Genomic DNA, 20,030 nt, shown 5'->3' with positions numbered 1-20,030 from the left:
ACCCCCTCTATATAGAATGAACTCCCTCAGCTTCATAGAGTCCAATGAAAGCTGCTGAATAATGTTCCCTTGTTAACATATTGAATTCCACACCGCTTTGTAGTTTTCCCAGATACTTAATGAAAAACTGACTGTAAAAATTTGAAAATCTAACATGAAATACTACTGTACCGCTATTCTGATTTCCGGTAGACTTTTGCGATATCATTTTGTAGTTTTTTTGATTTACATAACGTTAAATAAAATATATAAATTGTGTTCATAATATATAGTTGTTTATTTTTTAATTTTTTTTTAATTACCGGTATGTCTCAATCATAAAATTGTAAGCAATGCTGACCATCTGATAATCAAACACATGTCATTGTGTGATGCATTTTATATATACTGTAGGTTCATTATTAATAAAGCATTTATTAACGCACATTGGCACAGCGAGCAGGTATAACAAACCCGCCCGCAACACACATCTCTCTCTCTCTCTCTCTCTCTCTCTCTCTCTCTCTCTCTCTCTCTCTCTCTCTCTCGACACTGTCGTGAACTTTATCATTGGAGTGACGTCATGTGAAGCAAGAAGCTATATTTAAAATACCAGCAATAGGCTGCGTGGGTCGCAGTCAGATGCATTGCATGGTGTCAGTCTGAGATCTCGCACCTTACATTAGTGCAGCAGTTAAGAAAGGAAAGGAAACCATTTTTTAAAAAAGCGTGCATTTATTGCACGACGCGTGAGCTGGGGCATTCTGGAATTACAAGACTGAGAATAGATTCACCGAACCGGGATTGCGATTTGTGAATGGATTCGAATCAGTGAACGCGACGGGAGATGAGGAGCGGGCTGACCGGGGAGAGAGACTGATAGCTGGGGGAGAAAACCGTGGAACAGAAGGTGGGGCTTTGACACAGACAGCGGGGCTTGCATTCGGGATAGTAAACCACGCCGCTGCGGCCGACATCCTCAACAGAACAGGACCGACGAGAATAACAAAGAGAAGATGCAGAAATAACTGCACTGGGCTGACATTGCGTGAATATTGAAAAAGAGACACCACACAAGGACACCACACGAGGAGAGAGCGCACATCCGATGCCTCGGCTATAAAGTGCAAATTATTTTTCGGCGTGTGGTTGGTTATTTTCAATGGTAGCCGGTCTTCAAGCGGACGCTATGTGAAGGGAAGATTCTGTTCTGTGTTTTTAACCCTTGCTTAGCAATACTAACCTCATCTCCGATGAACAATCAGACAGCTTTTTGATCAAGCAGAAAACCGCGAACTGTTAATTTAATAAGGAAAAAAAACTGACATTTAAACATAGTTATTAATTTGGGGTTTTGAGTATCTGTCTTCCGTATTTATTTATTTATTTATAAGAACGCTGTTTTTGGCTAGTGGGTATACTTTTATATAATAATAATAATAATAATAATAATAATAATAATAATACCAGCTTGTTAAATTTGCCACATGCAAATATAGAATGAGCCGTTTGTAAGAGAAATACGCGTGGATAGAACAGTGGTTTTGCTGTAATAAATTAAACGCGCAGAACGCCGTTGCTTTATTATAGAAACGTTAGTTTTTTTGCCAGCAGTGGTTTCTACTGGATAATAACACTGTACAACCCTGCGTGTAAAATACAGCGCGTTTTAACTTAGGGGGGGTCCTTTATCACGGTGCCCCTGTACTGTGGAGACGCACGGGCCCACTGCGCATTCCCTGACGTCATCGCATTTACCATGGACGAATACAAGATGAAACGGAACTGCTCGACTCGTGTGAGACTAACCTGTCACTTGTAGTGTCTGTGAAAGTAAAGCCCTGGGTTTAGACGAGGGTACTTGTAAGTGATATATCGTGTCCATTTAGCTGCTGTAATAATAATACTGCACAGAACTTTGCATTGCATAGATAGAAGGAAAAACTAACAGACATTTTTCTACGTGCTTTTAATAATCGGGGTGAGTCTGTGTATTATATTTGCATGAAATTGGAAAATGAACGGGGCATGCTAAATTATCTCCCAGGTGCAGCGCTACACTAAACTGACAGCAAAACTGACCCTTAGTGGAAAAAAAAACACAAAACAAACACACACATCTGATTATGTAATAGGTGCTAAAACTTAACGTGTATTTAATACTGACTCGTTTTCCTGCCTCGACCGGCTAGTAGGACACACAACCACCCGTGCATGCAGCTGCATCATCTTTATCAGAACGCGGCTAAAGACTTTGGGGGCTTCCGAGCACATACTTACACGCTCCCTCATTTTCAAAGCCGAAACGGGAGCCCTGGTGAATTTTTTTGCATAACGCACATTTGTCGAATTGTTATCGATAAACACGCCGAATGCGTCCTTCGGTAATGTAACCGCGCGACCCGCCTGCAAGCTCCCACCCCTTGAACTGAACACAGGAACACGTGCGCGCGCGGGAAGCTCCGCCCTTCCGTGCATGCAAGCGTTCTGGAAGCTTTATAATTTTTTTTGCATCAGCACCAGCCTCTTTGCAGAAGGGAGGACGCATCTGCGTGAAAAGAGCATTGGTTTATTCTAGAGCGTTTTTGTTATTATTATTATTAATATTATTTTAGTTTTATTTCTTTTAAATTATTTTATTTCACATTCCCAGCTCCCACACCCGGATAGCCGCTTGAGAACCGGTTAAAACTACAAAGTCACTCTTCCGGGATTGGTGGAATAAACAAGGCATTTTTTTTTTTTTTTTTTTTTTTTTTCATTGAAGATTCTCATTACGTAGCTTCGGACCCGCCTCTTTCCGCCACGCCCTCTTATCTTACCTACCTCCCTACCTCTCTACCTATCGCCCTTTGTGATTGCGCGTGTGGTTCTTTTTTTTTTTTTTGTTTTAGATATTTCTTGCGTGTTTTATTTGTGCACCATCATGGAAACGACCAAGCTACCCCCGTCCAGCCCTTCCTCCCCTACCACCGGCTTCTCCGTGCCCAACGCCGAGAAAGTGGACGGATTCCCCCGGCGTTCGATGCGTCGAGCCCGGCAGAGACGCTCGCACAGCTCGTCCCAATTTCGGTATCAAAGCTCGCAAGTGGAACTGACCCCTCTGCCCCTTTTAAAAGGTAAGAATGCGATATTATTAATAATAATAATAATAATAATCCATCATAATAATAATAATTTGTAAGTAGTATTGATCTGTTAATTAGAGATGTTTGCTACCGGTAGAATTATACCCTGCAATAATTGCTTTTGTGTGTTTTTCACGTATAATATTACCGGCTTATCACGAATAATATTTAGGAACAAATTAATATTCTTCTTATTAGTAGTAGTAGTAATATGAATAGTAATCATAATATTATTAGCAGTAGTAATAATGATTCTGATGACGATGATAATATGATGGTTTGTTTTTTTATGATAAACGTTTATTTTTTATTTTTAAAAAGGTGTTTATTAATCTGTTTATTTTAGCCAAATGGGCAAGTAAATTCAACTTATATTTGTTATGCATTTTGTTATTCTTAATGGGGCGATGGCTGTTGTCCTTCTTTTAAAACGACTTATAGAATTTCTTAGAGTCTGTAGAAATGCGAAGATCTCTCCTCGAGTCACCCGTTTGGTGTGTAGCGGAGCAGGGATAGCGAGGGTCTGGAAGTGAAGATTATAGAAATCCTGGAGGGAGATGATGTCAGGGGTACTGAGCGCTGATAGCTTCGCTGTTTCACACTCTATACATCAAATACAAATAAAACGAAATGCATCAGCCCTGGTCCTTTCCACAAACCTTTCAATTAGAAGTGTAAAAGAAAGAACCCAGAAGTTTAGGTGGGCAATTCCTCTCCTCTCCCCTCTGCCCCGCTCCCCTCTCTTCTCCTTCTCTCTACTCTCCTGTCTCTCTCCCCTCCCTTCTCTCTACTCTCCTGTCTCCCTCCCCTCCCTTCTCTCCACTCTCCTGTCTCTCTCCCCTCCCTTCTCTCTACTCTCCTCTCTTCTCTCTACTCTCCTCTCTCTCCCTCTCCCCTCCCTTCTCTCCACTCTCCTGTCTCTCTCCCCTCCCTTCTCTCCACTCTCCTGTCTCTCTCCCCTCCCTTCTCTCCACTCTCCTGTCTCTCTCCCCTCCCTTCCCTTCTCTCCACTCTCCTGTCTCTCTCCCCTCCCTTCTCTCTACTCTCCTCTCTCTCCCTCTCCCCTCCCTTCTCTCCACTCTCCTGTCTCTCTCCCCTCCCTTCTCTCTACTCTCCTGTCTCTCTCCCCTCTCCCCTCCCTTCTCTCCACTCTCCTGTCTCTCTCCCCTCCCTTCTCTCCACTCTCCTGTCTCTCTCCCCTCCCTTCCCTTCTCTCCACTCTCCTGTCTCTCTCCCCTCCCTTCTCTCTACTCTCCTCTCTCTCCCTCTCCCCTCCCTTCTCTCCACTCTCCTGTCTCTCTCCCCTCCCTTCTCTCTACTCTCCTGTCTCTCTCCCCTCTCCCCTCCCTTCTCTCCACTCTCCTGTCTCTCTCCCCTCCCTTCTCTCCACTCTCCTGTCTCTCTCCCCTCCCTTCCCTTCTCTCCACTCTCCTGTCTCTCTCCCCTCCCTTCTCTCTACTCTCCTCTCTCTCCCTCTCCCCTCCCTTCTCTCCACTCTCCTGTCTCTCTCCCCTCCCTTCTCTCTACTCTCCTGTCTCCCTCCCCTCTCCCCTCCCTTCTCTCTACTCTCCTGTCTCTCTCCCCTCCCTTCTCTCCACTCTCCTGTCTCTCTCCCCTCCCTTCTCTCCACTCTCCTGTCTCCCTCCCCTCCCTTCTCTCTACTCTCCTCTCTCTCCCTCTCCCCTCCCTTCTCTCCACTCTCCTGTCTCTCTCCCCTCCCTTCTCTCTACTCTCCTGTCTCCCTCCCCTCTCCCCTCCCTTCTCTCCACTCTCCTGTCTCTCTCCCCTCCCTTCTCTCCACTCTCCTGTCTCTCTCCCCTCCCTTCTCTCCACTCTCCTGTCTCCCTCCCCTCCCTTCTCTCTACTCTCCTGTCTCTCTTCCCTCTCCCCTCCCTTCTCTCTACTCTCCTGTCTCTCTCCCCTCCCTTCTCTCTACTCTCCTCTCTCTCCCTCTCCCCTCTTCCTCTCCTTCTCTCACACCTCATCTTTTCATCCTTCCCCTAACTCTTCTGCCCTCCCCTTCCTGTACCTCACTTCCCCCTCCCTCTCCTTCCCCTGACCTTTCACCCTCACCCACTCCTTTAACCTCTCTCCCTCTCTCTCTATCCCCGTCTCCCTCTTTCTCATTTCCCCCTTCCTCCTCTTCCCTCTATCTCTCCTCCTCTCCCTAGCCTCCCTCTCTCACAGTCAGCAGCCCTGCTGTGACCACCTGGGGTTGGGTGGGTGTGTGTGTGTGTGTGTGTGTGTGTGTGTGTGTGTGTGTGTGAGAGAGACCAGCTGAGCCTGTCTGTGTTCAAATCAATAGCAGCAATGCTGGCACAGAGGCTCGTACACAGGGCATCTTTCCCTATCCCCGATGCATGTGCACAGCATCACCCATCTTTATAATGATCCCATGCTTCCAGATCGCCATGCTCGCAGACGCCATGTTATTCGTTTGTTCCACCTTTGTCTTTTTTAGGGTGTTTGTGGTTCTGTTCAGCGGTTCTGGGTTCTGTTTATCCAGAATTGAGTCTTTAGGGATTTAGGGATGGGAATCAGACTCCTATCGCACAGCAGTATGATCCATTCCAGGTTTTACTGCTACCAGCTTGATCAGCCCCCCAGTGTGTCTAGCTAACAAGCTCAGGTGTGTCTGATTATTAAACTCCCAGTTGAAACCAGGGATGGATAATAAAGGTTTATGACAGGAGAGAAGCTGTCAAAGGGGGCGGGGACAATTTCACCCTCCAGATGACCAAGGAAGTGCTATCTGAAAGCAGGGCTTGCAAACTGAGATTTCTTGAACTCGGCATAGTACCAGATATGTCTTAGCCCCCAGCTGTCCGTTCTCAAGCACAGAAATAGCTCCGAATCCACAAACCCCAGGCACCGGCCTCTTGTAACATTAACAGAACAAGGCTTGTGCTACACTATAGACAATTCTGTCTCCCATGCAGGGCTGAGCAAAACAGAAAAATCAATTCCCATCACTGCAGCAAACAGCCTGGCCTGGCTCACATATACAAGCACTTTCTGTCCTGCGAGTCACCCTGCCTGCTTAGAGGAAAGCTAAGCGAACACAAAGCCGCGTTTCCAGGAGTAGTGGCTTGAAACCTGGTTCCAGGAGACCTCGTTTGAGATCGCTGTATCAAACCCCCAAGTCTTCCTGCCTGGTGTGCTGTGCAGCGTCCTGAAACCTGGTCTCCTGAAACCCAGTCCTACCAAAACACAAAGCAGCTTCATGCAAATATATGAGGACAACTGGTTTCTGCAAAGAAGAAATTGTTGATACATATTACTGCTCTAGAAAGAGTGCAAAGAAGAGCGACCAGAATTATCCCGGGTTTAAAAGGCATGTCGTATGCAGACAGGCTAAAAGAATTGAATCTGTTCAGTCCTGAACAAAGAAGACTACGCGGTGATCTGATTTCAAGCATTCAAAATCCTAAAAGGTATTGACAACCCAGGGGACCTGAAAAAAGAAACAAGGACCAGGGGTCACAAGCAGAGATTAGATAAAGGGGCATTCAGAACAGAAAATAGGAGGCGCTTTTTTTACACAGAGAATCGTGAGGGTCTGGAACCAACTCCCCAGTAATGTTGTTGAAGCTGACACCCTGGGATCCTTCAAGAAGCTGCTTGATGAGATTCTGGGATCAATAAGCTACTAACAACCAAACAAGCAAAGATGGGCTGAATGGAGCCTACTCTCGTTTGGAAACTTTCTTATGTTCTTTATAGAGAGATTTATTTGTGATACAAGAGCTCAGCACAGCATCGCGGCTCATTCAAGTTCACCAACCGGTTCTGCAAAACATTTGGGCATAGCTGTATAATATTTTGCAAGGTTGGGAAAGTTAGGAAGAGGGGGATTCTAATAATAATAATAATAATAATAATAATAATAATAATAATAAACCTTCATAATAGTGGGGTAGGTTTGCAAGCCCCCCTGACTCGTTTCTATATCAGTCGATTTCCCTTTGAAAGAATAGACTGGCGCTGAACTGAACTGAAACGGGATCTCCTGACAGACAGGAGGCTGGGGGTGTCTGCTGAGTTTCTAACACGCTAATCAATGACAGCGGGATGGAGCGCTAGCCCATCACCCCCCCCCTTTCGCGAGATTTAGCGCAACCCGACACCCACAGCTACCGACCGCCTCTCCTCAAATATTACGTGGCGTTACAGTAATCAAATCTACCGTACAGGACAGCGGGCACGCCTCCTGTTCTGTATTACAGCTCTGTTTTGAAATTTGTTTGTTTTTTTTTCATTGTAATATGCAACGCTTAAACAGAATGTGTCGATATACAGGACAGCGGAAGGCGGCATTTTTTTATGTGATATTAAGTGGAAACCGATTTCAAGGCTGTTGCATTCCCTTGATATTAAGAGGAGTGTGATATTAACCAACGTGATGTTATCAGGCGCTAGTTTCCGTCGACTCCCGTTACATTGCAGGCGGGGGGTGATATTAAGCGGGTTTGACTGTATATCAGTGTTCTCTCCCGCTATAGAGGAGAGAGTGAATTTTGCCCAGTTTAAATCAATACCACTTTGATTTCAATTTGAGTTCACTGTCAGAAACCTGATGAGCAATCGATAGCAATTTTTCAGTTGCAGCAAATAAAGACCAATTATCCATTAAAACGTATTATTGTTTCCGACCCTATGCCGAGCGCCATCACATGCTGAGGCAGTTGCTGTGCTTGAACCCAGGTCGATCGCCTACCTCCCAGTCCCTCAGCTCTAACCGCTAGGCTACGCTGCCTCCAGATCACAGGGTGTTAGGGTTCTGCAGTGTGTGTGTGTGTGAGAGAGAGAGAGAGAGAGAGAGAGAGAGAGAGAGAGAGAGAGAGAGAGAGAGAGAGAGAGAGAGAGAGAGAGAGAGAGAGAGAGAGAGATTAGTCGGTGGAGGGATGCGATGACGTCAGTGATTTCTCTAGGGCCCATCTTCACTGGCTCGTTCTATTTTTAGTCCTGGCAGTGCTGTGATGTAACTAGAATTCTCGTTTAGTCGCTGTACCGGACAAAGAGAGCTCGGGCTTTTACTGTTAAAAACCTGGCTCTTACAAAACGGTCGATTTTGTCAGTGCTGTAGTGAGCATCTCCCCTCTGCTAGCTGAATCATCTCTAACCAAAATGATATGACAGGCTCAGACTCTAGTTGGGAGGCCAAGTGAAACGTCACAAAGGCTCCCATTCACAGCACAACCCGCCAGCATTTACTTCTATAGATAAGACCCAGAATCCATTTACCCCCCCCCAAGTGCAGAATGACTGGGTCGTGCTGGGAGTGTTTTTTTTCTCTAAACCTGCCTGTTTTTTGAGTTCATCTGGAGAACCCTAACAGCCGTTTTTCATTCCATTCAAATCACGTGACCGCGTGACCTTTCAGCTCCGCCAGGTCCTGCCTACCCGACCTGTTTATTGGCACAGAGAGAGTCGACGAGATTTAATACTTTATTTTTTCATTTCTGTTCTTGTTTATTTATTATTTTTTTTGTATTCATTAGCAACCATGGAGGAGGATAGTTTCTAATTGGGGAAACTTTCAAAACAAAGAAGCAATTAAAAAATATATATATATATATTCTGGTCAAGCCCACATAAACCCAGGCTGTAATCTCCTGCTCCCTCTAGTGGATGCTTGGTGGTGCAGCGGTTAGAGAAAGGGGTCTCGATACCAGGAGGTTCAAATCCTGGCTCAGCCACTGACTCCCTGTGTGTGTGTGTGTGTGTGTGTGACCCTGAGCAAGTCGCTTCACCTCCTTGTGCTCCGTCCTTCGGATGAGACGTAAAACAAACGAGCTCCTATTGGAAGTGACTCTGCAGCAGAAGCAGCAGTTCTTGATGAAGCAGAGTTCACCCTCCTAGTCTCTGTGAGTCTCTTTGGATAAAAGCGTCTGCTAGATGAGTAATATATAATAGTGATAGTGGGCGTGCTTCACCCTGTCTCTCCCCTCCCAGACGTCCCCGTGTCGGAGCTGCACGATCTGTTCTGTAAGAAGCTGCAGCAGTGCGGAGTGGTCTTCGACTTCCTCGACTGCGTGGCGGACCTCAAGGGCAAGGAGATCAAGCGGGGGGCTCTCAACGAGCTGGTGGAGTGCATCGCCACCAACCGAGGGGTCCTCATCGAGCCAGTGTACCCCGAGGCTGTGAAGATGGTGAGATGACAGGACTCCCACTGCAGAGCAGGCAGAGCCAGCCCGGGGTTTACATGCATCCTGGGGAGCTTAATAATAATAATAATAATAATAATAATAATAATAATAATGACTCCCATTTCAGAGCAGTTTGATCCAGTCCAGGTTTTTCGTTCTCCCATTGCAGCGTGGTTTGTGTAACCCCGAGAGCACCCCTGTCCCATCACAGCCAACCCCGTTCGATCTCTTCCTCTCTCCTCAGATCTCCGTGAATATCTTCCGCACTCTGCCGCCCAGCGAGAGCCTGGAATTCGACCCCGAGGAGGATGAGCCGACGCTGGAGGCCTCCTGGCCACACCTGCAGGTACAGAGCTCCGGGGTGGAGGGGATCTGAGCCAGCCCGGGGAGGGGTTTACCTGCATCCTGTGAGCTCCAGAATAAGACTCCCAGAATCTGGTCTTCTCAACAGTTTATGCTACGTGACGTTAATAGCAAGTTTCGTGACAATCGGATCAGCGGTTCCGCGGATGTACTTCATTTCATAAGACCGCCTCTGCTGTCTCCCTGTTTGCAGAGCAGTTTGAGAGCTAGTCCGGGGTTTACATTGATTCTGTGAGCTTAATAATGACAGTAATGTCCCCCTGGCCGGTCTGGGTCAGGTGTAGCTGGTTGTGTTTCCACTGCCTGTCCCCCTGGCCGGTCTGGGTCAGGTGTAGCTGGTTGTGTTTCCACTGCCTGTCCCCCTGGCCGGTCTGGGTCAGGTGTAACTGGTTGCGTTTCCACTGCCTGTCCCCCTGGCCGGTCTGGGTCAGGTGTAGCTGAATGTGTTTTCACTGCCTGTCCCCCTGGCCGGTCTGGGTCAGGTGTAGCTGAATGTGTTTTCACTGTCTGTCCCCCTGGCCAGCCTGGGTCAGGTGTAGCTGAATGTGTTTCCACTGCACCTCCAGACAGTTCCCAACCTGTGCTGTCATCGACAGGCTGAAGTTTGCTAAAGAGACAGCCTGTTCTAAACAGCGTGGAACCAAACCTCACAACTAAGACCACCACGTCAAAAACCGAAAAAATAAAACCCGCCACGGATGTGGGTTCAGCTTCCTTCCATCATGTCGGCATCCCTTCAATCAATCCCGCAATGCAGCGCGACCTTTCACGGCCTCACTGCTTGTGCTTTCCTGGGTCAGCTGTGCCTGACTGAGTCGCCCCAGAACGCCTCTTTCAGCGCCGCCCGGGACCACACCCCCCGGACTAACCCTGCCTTCCGCTGTCTCTCCTCCCCAGCTGGTGCACGAGTTCTTCCTGAGATTCCTGGAGAGCGCCGACTTCCAGCCATCGGTGGCCAAGCGGTACATCGACCAGAAGTTTGTGATGCAGGTAAGATCCTGGCGAGCGGGTGCATTCAAAGTATTCTGCATTATAACCCGGGTCTGCCTCTCCAACGCCCCTCCAAGTGCTGCTGTTTCATACAGTCTCTGCACCCCTTCGCATGCAAAGCTTAGCTGCTGGATTATCTCTCCTGCTTGGTCAAATGAGGTCAGTTTTTTTTTTTTTTACAACTTTCTCAGGCAATAAAATTCTTTCCCTGCCCAAAATTATTATTATTATTATTATTATTATTTATTATTATTATTATTATTATTATTATTAATTGATCATTTAGAAGATGCTTTTATCCAAAGCGGCTTGCAGAGACTAGGGGGGTGAACTCTGCTTCATCAACAACTGCTGCTGCTGCTGCTGCTGCAGAGTCACTTCCAATAGGAGCTCGTTTGTTTTACATCTCATCCGAAGGACGGAGCACAAGGAGGTGAAGTGACTTGCTCAGGGTCACACACACAGACACAGACACACACACACACACACAGGGAGTCAGCGGCTGAGTCGGGATTTGAACCTCCTGGTATCGAGCCCCCCTTTTCTTTAACCGCTGGATCTCAGTCATACCTGCGTTCTCTTCATGAGCGTTTTCCTTGCAGCTGCTAGACCTCTTTGACAGCGAGGACCCGCGAGAGAGGGAGTATCTCAAGACTATTCTTCACCGGGTCTACGGGAAGTTCCTGGGACTGCGGGCGTACATCCGCAAGCAAATCAACAACATCTTCCTGAGGTCAGGGGTCGCCTTCAAAGAGGCCAGAGCGGGAGGGAGGGAGGGAGGGAGGGTGAATTATCAGTGTTATATCAATCTGTGTTTAGATTCACTCTGGATATCTTATTTATTTTTAGTTTAAACCCCCCCTTTTGTGTAGCACAGCTCTCAGAATCATGTCTAAACTCTACAGCCCTGTACAACACTGTGCCCCCTAGTGGAAGTAAAATGTATATCAGCTAGAAATGCCCCATATAAAAGCATGTAGTGTTTTATACTTCCACTAGGGGGTGTGTGGGGGGGCAGGTTTAATGGTTACACTCTGGTGTACCCGGTGATGGGAGTTAGACATGATTTCTGAGAGCTCTGATGGGTTAGACCTGGTTTCAAGAGCTCTGTTGAGGCCAGACTTTTTGAAAAAGTCACCAGGCTCGTTTTAAAAGGGCTCTCGCTGTCTGCTTGGCTGGAATCGCTTGCCCAGCCTCTGCCTGTCTTGACCTCTGTTGTGTCTTTAGGTTCATCTACGAAACGGAGCACTTCAACGGGATAGCAGAGCTTCTGGAGATCCTAGGCAGGCAAGTACCACCTAGCATTTATTGAAATGATCGCATCCCGCAGAATAATTCAATCCATCTGCTCTCCCATTCGCTACGCAGGCTTCAGACGTGTAGTTTTGAAAGAAGCACATGCTGTTGCAGACACAGATTCCCGCTACTGTATTATTATTATTATTATTATTATTATTATTATTATTATTATTATTATTATTATTATTATTATTATTAATTAGTCCTTTAGCAGAGGCTTTTGTTCAAAGCGACTTACAGAGACTAGGGGGGTGAACTCTGCTTCATCAACAACTGCTGCTGCTGCTGCAGAGTCACTTCCAATAGGAGCTCGTTTGTTTGACGTCTCATCCGAAGGATGGAGCACAAGGAGGTGAAGTGACTTGCTCAGGCTCACACACTGGGAGTCAGAGAGGATTGAACTGGGACCAGCAAGCCTCCTTCTAGCTCTTGTGAGCTGCGGTCTCTTTAAGGGAATCTTTTCTTGAGGATATTGAAATGCAAAATTGACAAAATGGGGAAAGAATTCAATTTAAGAGAGAGAGCGGTGCTTCCTCTTCCTCTTCCTCCCCTGGGCGTTTTGAAAGGCGTCATCGCGGTGATTCACTGCACACCTCCAGCTTGTTGGTTTGAAGCAGTTTTCATGTTATTTTTAGTCTGTCCGCCCCCACAGCGCTGCTTCTCTGTCTTGTTTAAATAAAAACGAACGAACAGGACAGCCCGCAGGGGAGCAGAATCCCACATCTTCAGATTTTTTTTAGAAATAAATTCAGAGCTGGAAATAATTCACACGCAACCCTATAGAAAGCTTTAATGAATAAATTAATGAAAAAAATAAATAAATCACTTCTACGGGTTGTACTGAAAAATAAATTCAAACATTCGTATTAGTTTACTGGTCTGCCGTTGAGTGGAGCTTTTCCAATACTGCTGGTGGACTCCTGCTGCACAGCAGTGTGATCCAGTCCTGGTTTCACAAGTTTAATAATAAGACACACCTGAGCTTGTTAGCAAGACACACTGGGGGCTAATCAAGCTGGTAGCAGTAAAACCTAGAATGGATCACACTGCTGTGCAATAGGAGTCTGGAAATCCTGATCAAACCGCCTCTGTGTTTAACTGTAGGTCTAGTCAAGGCTTTCTCTTTCAGCTAGGGAATCGCTGGTTTGAAATCTGGTTTTTTGTCTTCCAGCATCATCAACGGGTTCGCTTTGCCTCTGAAATCGGAACACAAGCAGTTCCTGGACCGAGTCCTCATTCCTCTCCACACAGTGAAGTCTCTGTCTGTATTCCATGCGCAGGTACGACACCCACCTCTGACCCCTTCAAGGGGGGCGAGGAATCAAACGGGTTCTGCTTAAAAATCTGTTTTGACAGCGACTCGAGCATCACGAGGAGGAAACTAGACATTCTGGGCGACCGGATCGTTGCAAAAATAAGAAAGCTAGCCTTGTTTTTATTTGTGGGATACGGGTCTCCCTTCGACCCTAAAGAGTTAAGGGCAGAGAGCTGCTAGATAGGGAAGAGTTTCCCTTTCGTTTGGAGGTTGCAAACATGGTTTGTTTTGTGTTTTTTTTTTTTTTTTTTTTTTTTTTTTTCATTGGCAGTTAGTGAACCACAGCTTGACTTGCGCTTAGACATATTGGGCAGTGAGCAAACAAATGAATCATCCCTTATGTATGTGTTATAAAAGCACAGCAAATTGTAATAAATCACAGTGAAAAAGCATGGTGAGGAATATGCAGGCATTGTAAAGCACAGAGAGGTCTGGTAAAGCATAGGGAAGCATTGTAAAGCACAGAGAGGTCTGGTAAAGCATAGGGAAGCATTGTAAAGCACAGAGAGGCCTGGTAAAGCTTAGGGAAGCATTGTAAAGCACAGAGGTCTGGTAAAGCATAGGGAAGCATTGTAAAGCACAGAGAGGTCTGGTAAAGCATAGGGAAGCATTGTAAAGCACAGAGAGGTCTGGTAAAGCATAGGGAAGCATTGCAGTGACGGTACACAGGAGCACTTTCTGTGTGAATGTCTTCAAAACCGCTGTCGCATTTCTCTTACTGCCCCCCCCCCTCTCTCTCTCTCTCTCTCTCTCTCTCTGTGTTTTTTTTTCAGCTGGCGTACTGCGTGGTGCAGTTTATGGAAAAAGACGCCACTGTGACAGAATATGTAAGCATGGTTTTTAATTAAAAAAAAAAAAATGTTTTGAATCGCTGTCTGCAAAGTGCAGTCAAGTCAGAAAAACAGAGTGTGTACAGAGTTCACAAAGTTCAGCTACACGCACACGCACGCATTTAGGTAAGATAGGTAAGACAGGCACTTGAGAAAAGCGACCCGAATCCTCTCCTGAAGACAGACCCTCTCCATACCCGAGCTTTCTCCCAGAACATTCGCACGTGGTTAGCTGTTTATAACTGGTTTCTGCACGTGTTGTGCCGAACGCTAACGTTGAATCTACGTGAATGAATGGAATCCATGAACGAAAAACTCACGAGCGTAGGAATTGGTATTCATTTGCAGACGTCAGATTAGTCTCCTTACAAAACGTTTTCAGACATAACTAATGTGCTTAGAAACGCCCCTTATAAATACAGCGATAGTTACTGAGAGATTCAGCAATAGACAGCTCAATGTGTTTTTTCTTCTAGTTTCTTAACTGTGTATATAATATTATTATTTTATTTTTTTTCCTTTTCAGGTAATCCGAGGTCTCCTGAAATACTGGCCCAAAACCTGCACTCAGAAAGAGGTGAGTTTGAGTCAGAAGCTGTCCAGCCATTTAAAACCTATTTGATAATTCATCTGTCTGCACTGCCACTGAAGATCATTTGGGAAGGGCATAGTTAGCATGCTGTGGTCCCATTCTGCCAAGGGCAGCCTCGTCCCATTCTAGCTGCCCTTTGCGCCACCGTTGCCCCTCAGGATGCACGGCAATGGGCAAACTTCATGGAATCAAATCCAGCCTCAGTCACACGGTCTCCCCCCCCCCGCAGGTGATGTTCTTGGGAGAGGTAGAGGAGATCCTGGATGTGATTGAGCCCTCCCAGTTTTTGAAGATTCAGGAACCTCTCTTCAAGCAGATTGCTTACTGCATCTCCAGCCCCCACTTCCAGGTAATTTTGTCTATTTGATTTTTTTTTTTTTTACCAGGAAAATCCAGTTTTTGAGATTCAAAATTTAAGATGCGTCATCGATCTCCTTTATAGACCCGCCTGCATGAAAACACCTCTGGGTGTGAGAATCTCAATTTCCTCTCAGTAACCTATAGAAACAACAGCCGCTCCTGTGTGAAAATGCGTCAGACCGCTTTGTGCTTTTAAATTAGGTAAACAGCTTCTCCTGCGTTTTACCGTGTGTGGCTCTGTGTGTTCCTTTTCTCTCGCTGTTTTAAATTGCATGTGTGGCCGATTTTAAAGTCATCAATTAAATCGATAGTTAGCTTCCCTGTTTTGAGCACTCTGCCAGATTTTCAGTTTCGGTGGTTTGATCTCAAATGCACAGCGAAGCAAAACCTCCAGAGGCCGTGGGGTGCTGTAACGCGCTTGCACCCCGCTGTGTGCCTCGAGGCGTCCCCCTGATTCAGTAAGCCTGTGTGTTTGCAGCCTCGGGCCTCGCTGTCCTGCTCACTCTCGCTCTCTGTGCAGGTGGCCGAGCGAGCTCTCTACTTCTGGAACAACGAATACATCCTGAGTCTGATTGAGGATAACTGCAGCGTCATCCTGCCCATCATCTTCGCTACCCTGTACAGAGTCTCCAAGGAGCACTGGAACCAGTGAGTATCTCGGGCAAAGAGGCCAGAGGACTGGTAACAGGGGCTCAAACCAGCATGGGACTGATTCATTTACAATAGCACAGCATGGGACTGATTCACCTGCTATAGCTCTGTCAATAGCACAGCATGGGACTGATTCACCTGCTAAAGCACTGTCAATAGCACAGCATGGGACTGATTCACCTGCTATAGCACTGTCAATAGCACAGCATGGGACTGATTCACCTGCTATAGCACTGTCAATAGCACAGCATGGGACTGATTCACCTGCCATAGCACTGTCAATAGCACAGCATGGGACTGATTCACCTGCCATAGCACTGTCAATAGCACAGTATGGGACTGATTCACCTGCTATAGCACTGTCAATAGCACAGCATGGGACTGATTCACCTGCCATAGCACTGTCAATAGCACAGTATGGGACTGATTCACCTGCTATAGCTCTGTCAATAGCACAGCATGGGACTGATTCACCTGCTATAGCTCTGTCAATAGCACAGCATGGGACTGATTCACCTGCTATAGCACTGTCAATAGCACAGCATGGGACTGATTCACCTGCCATAGCACTGTCAATAGCACAGCATGGGACTGATTCACCTGCCATAGCACTGTCAATAGCACAGTATGGGACTGATTCACCTGCCATAGCACTGTCAATAGCAGAGCATGGGACTGATTCATCTTCTATCGCCCACGTTCTGTGCCTGTTTCCTGAGCTGTGATTCATTCAGATCAGAGAGGCCACGATGAAACATTCATAAAAGCTGTTCTCTGCTGAGATAAAAATAGAGTCAAACGCCTACAGAGTTATTGTAAATGAAAATAACTACACTGTGTTTAAATCTGAAGCTTGCATTGTAACCCTGCGCTGCCCTGTAACACCTGTGTGAGTCGCCTGGGATAAAGCAGGAGTCTGCCAAATAAATAAATATATAAATAGTAATGATTGTGTGCTTCTCTCTCGTTGTGCTGCAGGACTATCGTCTCTCTGATCTACAACGTCTTGAAGACTTTCATGGAGATGAACACCAAGCTGTTTGATGAACTCACTGCCTCTTACAAAGTGGAGAAACAGAAGTAAGTGATCAGAGAGGGGAGCCCTTTACAGGGATGGGAATCAGACTCCTATTGCACAGCAGTGTGATCCATTCCAGGTTTTACTGCTACCAGATTGATCAGCCCCCAGTGTGTCTAGCTAACAAGCTCAGGTGTGTCTGATTATTAAACTGTTGATGAAGCAGAGTTCACCCCCCCTAGTCTCTGCAAGTCGGATAAAAGCGTCTGCTGAACGACTCATAATAATAATAATTCTAATGAATACAGCTCCTGGCCAGGTAACTTAGCCCCTTGTGTTGTTTTTTGGTTCCCCAGAGAGCAGAAGAAGGAGAGGGAGAGGCAGGAGCTGTGGAGGAAGCTGGAAGATCAGAGGATACGGAAGCTGCAGAGTTTGGGAGAGGCAGAAAAGAACCGACTCAACCTGCAAATGAGCCAGAAAGACCAGAGAGGAGAGACCAACAGCGGCTCGGACGGGCCGAACGGACCGACCAGCAAAACCTAGAACCCTCCCAGGCCAGCGAGACCTTACCCAGAACCCCCTCGCTGGACCGGCACCAAAAACCATTAGGACTTTTATTAAATAATAATAATATTAATAATAATAATAATAATAATATGTTGCAGTGTGTAGGATAAAACACTAGGGGGAGCTGTTTCAACAATACAGCAACAGTTCTGCAGCACCTAGAATTTTAGGACCGAGAGACATAATTAAGAAAAACCTAATCATTCAAATCTGACCCCGCCTATAGCATCACTGCATGGCTTACCCCTCAGAAATGAATTCTTGGATTGACCAGCATTCCGGTGCAACTCCAAACTCTTAATTAAGATCGCCAAGCTAGATGACGGATAGTCGCGACGGATCAAATACTGGCCCTTTGTTGTCGTCATTGTTGTCGAAACACTAAAACTAAGCCAAGCAGAAAACCAGTTTTTGGCTCTAGTGCCTTCTTCAGACTTCGTTTCTTACAATGTCTTACCTTTCCAGTTCCGAGCGCGGTACACCTGGGCTTTGACCCAAATCTTCCAAACTCTGGATGAGAATTTTAAACGCGCTTGCTTTTTGCTAGCATCTTGTCCCCCCCCCCCTCCTCCCTCCCCCCTCCCCCCTCTCCCCTCTCCCCCCCCCCGCTGTTTTTCAAATACAGCGCTGTACATCGCTGGGGCCCGGTCACTTCCTGTGCTGTAGGTCACACGTTTTTTGGCAATAACCGAACAGTCTAATTCTATTTTTCTTGTTTGTGGGTTCTGTATCGTGTCGGGTCTCCCGTGTGTTTCCCTTTTGTATTACACTGGACTCCCCAGACTAATTTAGCACGCTGAAATATCAGTGCTGTACGAATGTCAAACCCAATAGAACCCAAAATGCCAGCGAAACTGGAAAACTATGAGCTGGGACGCGGGTTTTACCAGCGGAAACACGATTTGAATGGTACTGCCACGGACTAAGCCTTGGCGTTCACGCTAGAACTATGTAAAGATAGGACAGTCAATCCCGTGATGCAGTTCGGTACTCCATTACAGGCGCCATTTGTGGAGCCCACTCAATTCTGAATACATTGCGAGCGCGCTGTTAAAGTGATCTACGGGCTCCAGAAATGGCTCCGCTGTGCTAACTCCGCACACTTGTGACATCATTTTCTTAGTATATAGTCCAAGCGTTGACGTCTTACCTAGCGTCAGGCACCGCATTCCATCGCTGCATTGAAAAGTAACGTGATGCGTCTTGGAAGTGCGCCCCCTACAGTTTGACACTCGTAGGCACATGATACATATTGTATTGGGTAGAGAAGTAAGCATATAGAGCTATAGATATCTAAACCTCTGTGTATGCGGCAGGGGACCGGAATATGAAGCCTGTTTCGACAAGCGTTTGGATGACGTTGAGTGCCGCGTTTAGTGGAGCTACGGTCAAGGGTTGTGACTCTTATCAATTGGGTCCAGTTTACAAAGGCTTCAAGGAGCGAGCTATGGGGGGGTTGGCTTAGTTATTTAGCCTGGAAAAAAATGAAGATTTATGAAACTGTAGAGCCGCTGTCTGTCTGCCGTTGAAGATCATTTAAGCAGGGTTTAGTTAGCATGCTGTGGTCCCATTCTACCAGCCCCGTCCCATTTGTAGCTGCCCCGTGCAATCCCTCCCTCTTAGTATCGCGCAGAACCATGGAAAATAACTCTGTTAAGATTGCCCGCGCAGCATTTTAGCAGGTGGTTTTTATGGTTGTGCTTCCCCTGCTGTATAAAATTGCTAGCCGTTTCTTCCCAGTTGTTTTGTTCAGACGTATTCTGTTCACACAGGAGTGTTTTCAGTGACTTTTCGGAGCAGTACGATAGACGGTCAGCCTCCAGCAGGCTGGTCGCTGAGCGACTCTTTCATCGCACAATAAGATGTACTGTACTTCCATGGATAAGTAGGGCGTTCTGGTTTTATTTATTTATTTATTTATTTTGTAATGTGTATAATTGATTTATTTATTTATGTATGTATGTATTTATTTATTTCAAACAAAGAAAAAAAAAACTTCTAGTAGTTTTGAGTGTTATTTTTTTTCTCCAGTGCATGTAATTTTTTTTTTTTAAAAAGATAGATTCGTGCATGCAAAACAATAAAAGGTTTTTTAAATCGATTAGACGAAGCACGATGCAAGATTTAACTCTTCGGTGTCTTCATTGGCTTAACTCAATGGGGAAAGCATTTCTGATTGGAGCAAATGCCTGTCTCCGCCCCCCCTAAAGGCGGGGCTTGGATTCATTGTCCCATCCCTCCCACCTTGCCTCTTTTGATTGGCTGATAAGGAGAGAATGCTCATTAAGAATGGAGGGCTTATTCTGAGATAAATGCCACTTATATATACAAATTCAGGGCTTTAATTTTGCTATATATTTGTTAACACAAATTTAGAAACGACCCCATCGAAGACGTCATTAGTGACAAATGAGGTACAGTATGCCACAGACCAAAAAATAATAATAATAATAATAATGGTAAAGAACAAAAATGTTTTCATAATATTTAACTGCCTGATTCCATCGTGGGTTCAAAGTTGAAACAACATCTCGGTCACTTAGCGGGATTAAGATGTCATCAGAATGACATCACATTTCAACCTGCAGCACGCTGATGATGCGATTAACTCCAGCAGCTACAGGCAGGGCTTTACTGTAAAAACGGGCAGATTCTTAAACACACTGAATCAATGGTAGCAACCATGCATTATAAATGACCAGAGTACCCAAACCCGGGTCCCCTCCCGGCTTATCAATTTAAACTGGCCTCTGCCTGCGTTGATATTTTATACAGATCCTGTGTGTATT

At 46.1% G+C, this 20,030-nt stretch overlaps 1 protein-coding gene across 2 annotated transcripts; it reads left to right on the top strand.

The window, feature by feature from the left end:
* Positions 1 to 589: 589 nt before the first annotated feature.
* Positions 590 to 19,347, top strand: LOC131722706 (serine/threonine-protein phosphatase 2A 56 kDa regulatory subunit beta isoform-like). 2 transcript variants are annotated; one of them, XM_059015700.1, is made up of 14 exons: positions 590 to 889; positions 2,874 to 3,098; positions 9,063 to 9,259; positions 9,501 to 9,602; positions 10,517 to 10,609; positions 11,212 to 11,342; positions 11,837 to 11,896; positions 13,080 to 13,188; positions 13,997 to 14,050; positions 14,580 to 14,630; positions 14,875 to 14,994; positions 15,526 to 15,653; positions 16,635 to 16,736; positions 17,031 to 19,347. In XM_059015700.1, exons 2-14 carry the CDS (start codon positions 2,906 to 2,908, stop codon positions 17,215 to 17,217), a joined length of 1,527 nt encoding a protein of 508 aa, XP_058871683.1. In that variant the 5' UTR covers positions 590 to 889; positions 2,874 to 2,905; the 3' UTR covers positions 17,218 to 19,347. The 2 variants fall into 2 exon arrangements, with proteins under 2 accessions (XP_058871683.1, XP_058871682.1); XM_059015699.1 differs by having other exon boundaries at positions 590 to 1,960.
* The last annotated feature ends 683 nt before the right edge of the window (positions 19,348 to 20,030 follow it).

This window comes from Acipenser ruthenus, chromosome 51, assembly GCF_902713425.1.
Source record: "Acipenser ruthenus chromosome 51, fAciRut3.2 maternal haplotype, whole genome shotgun sequence".
Lineage (NCBI taxonomy): Eukaryota > Metazoa > Chordata > Actinopteri > Acipenseriformes > Acipenseridae > Acipenser > Acipenser ruthenus.
This window is presented reverse-complemented; position numbering and strand designations above follow the sequence as displayed.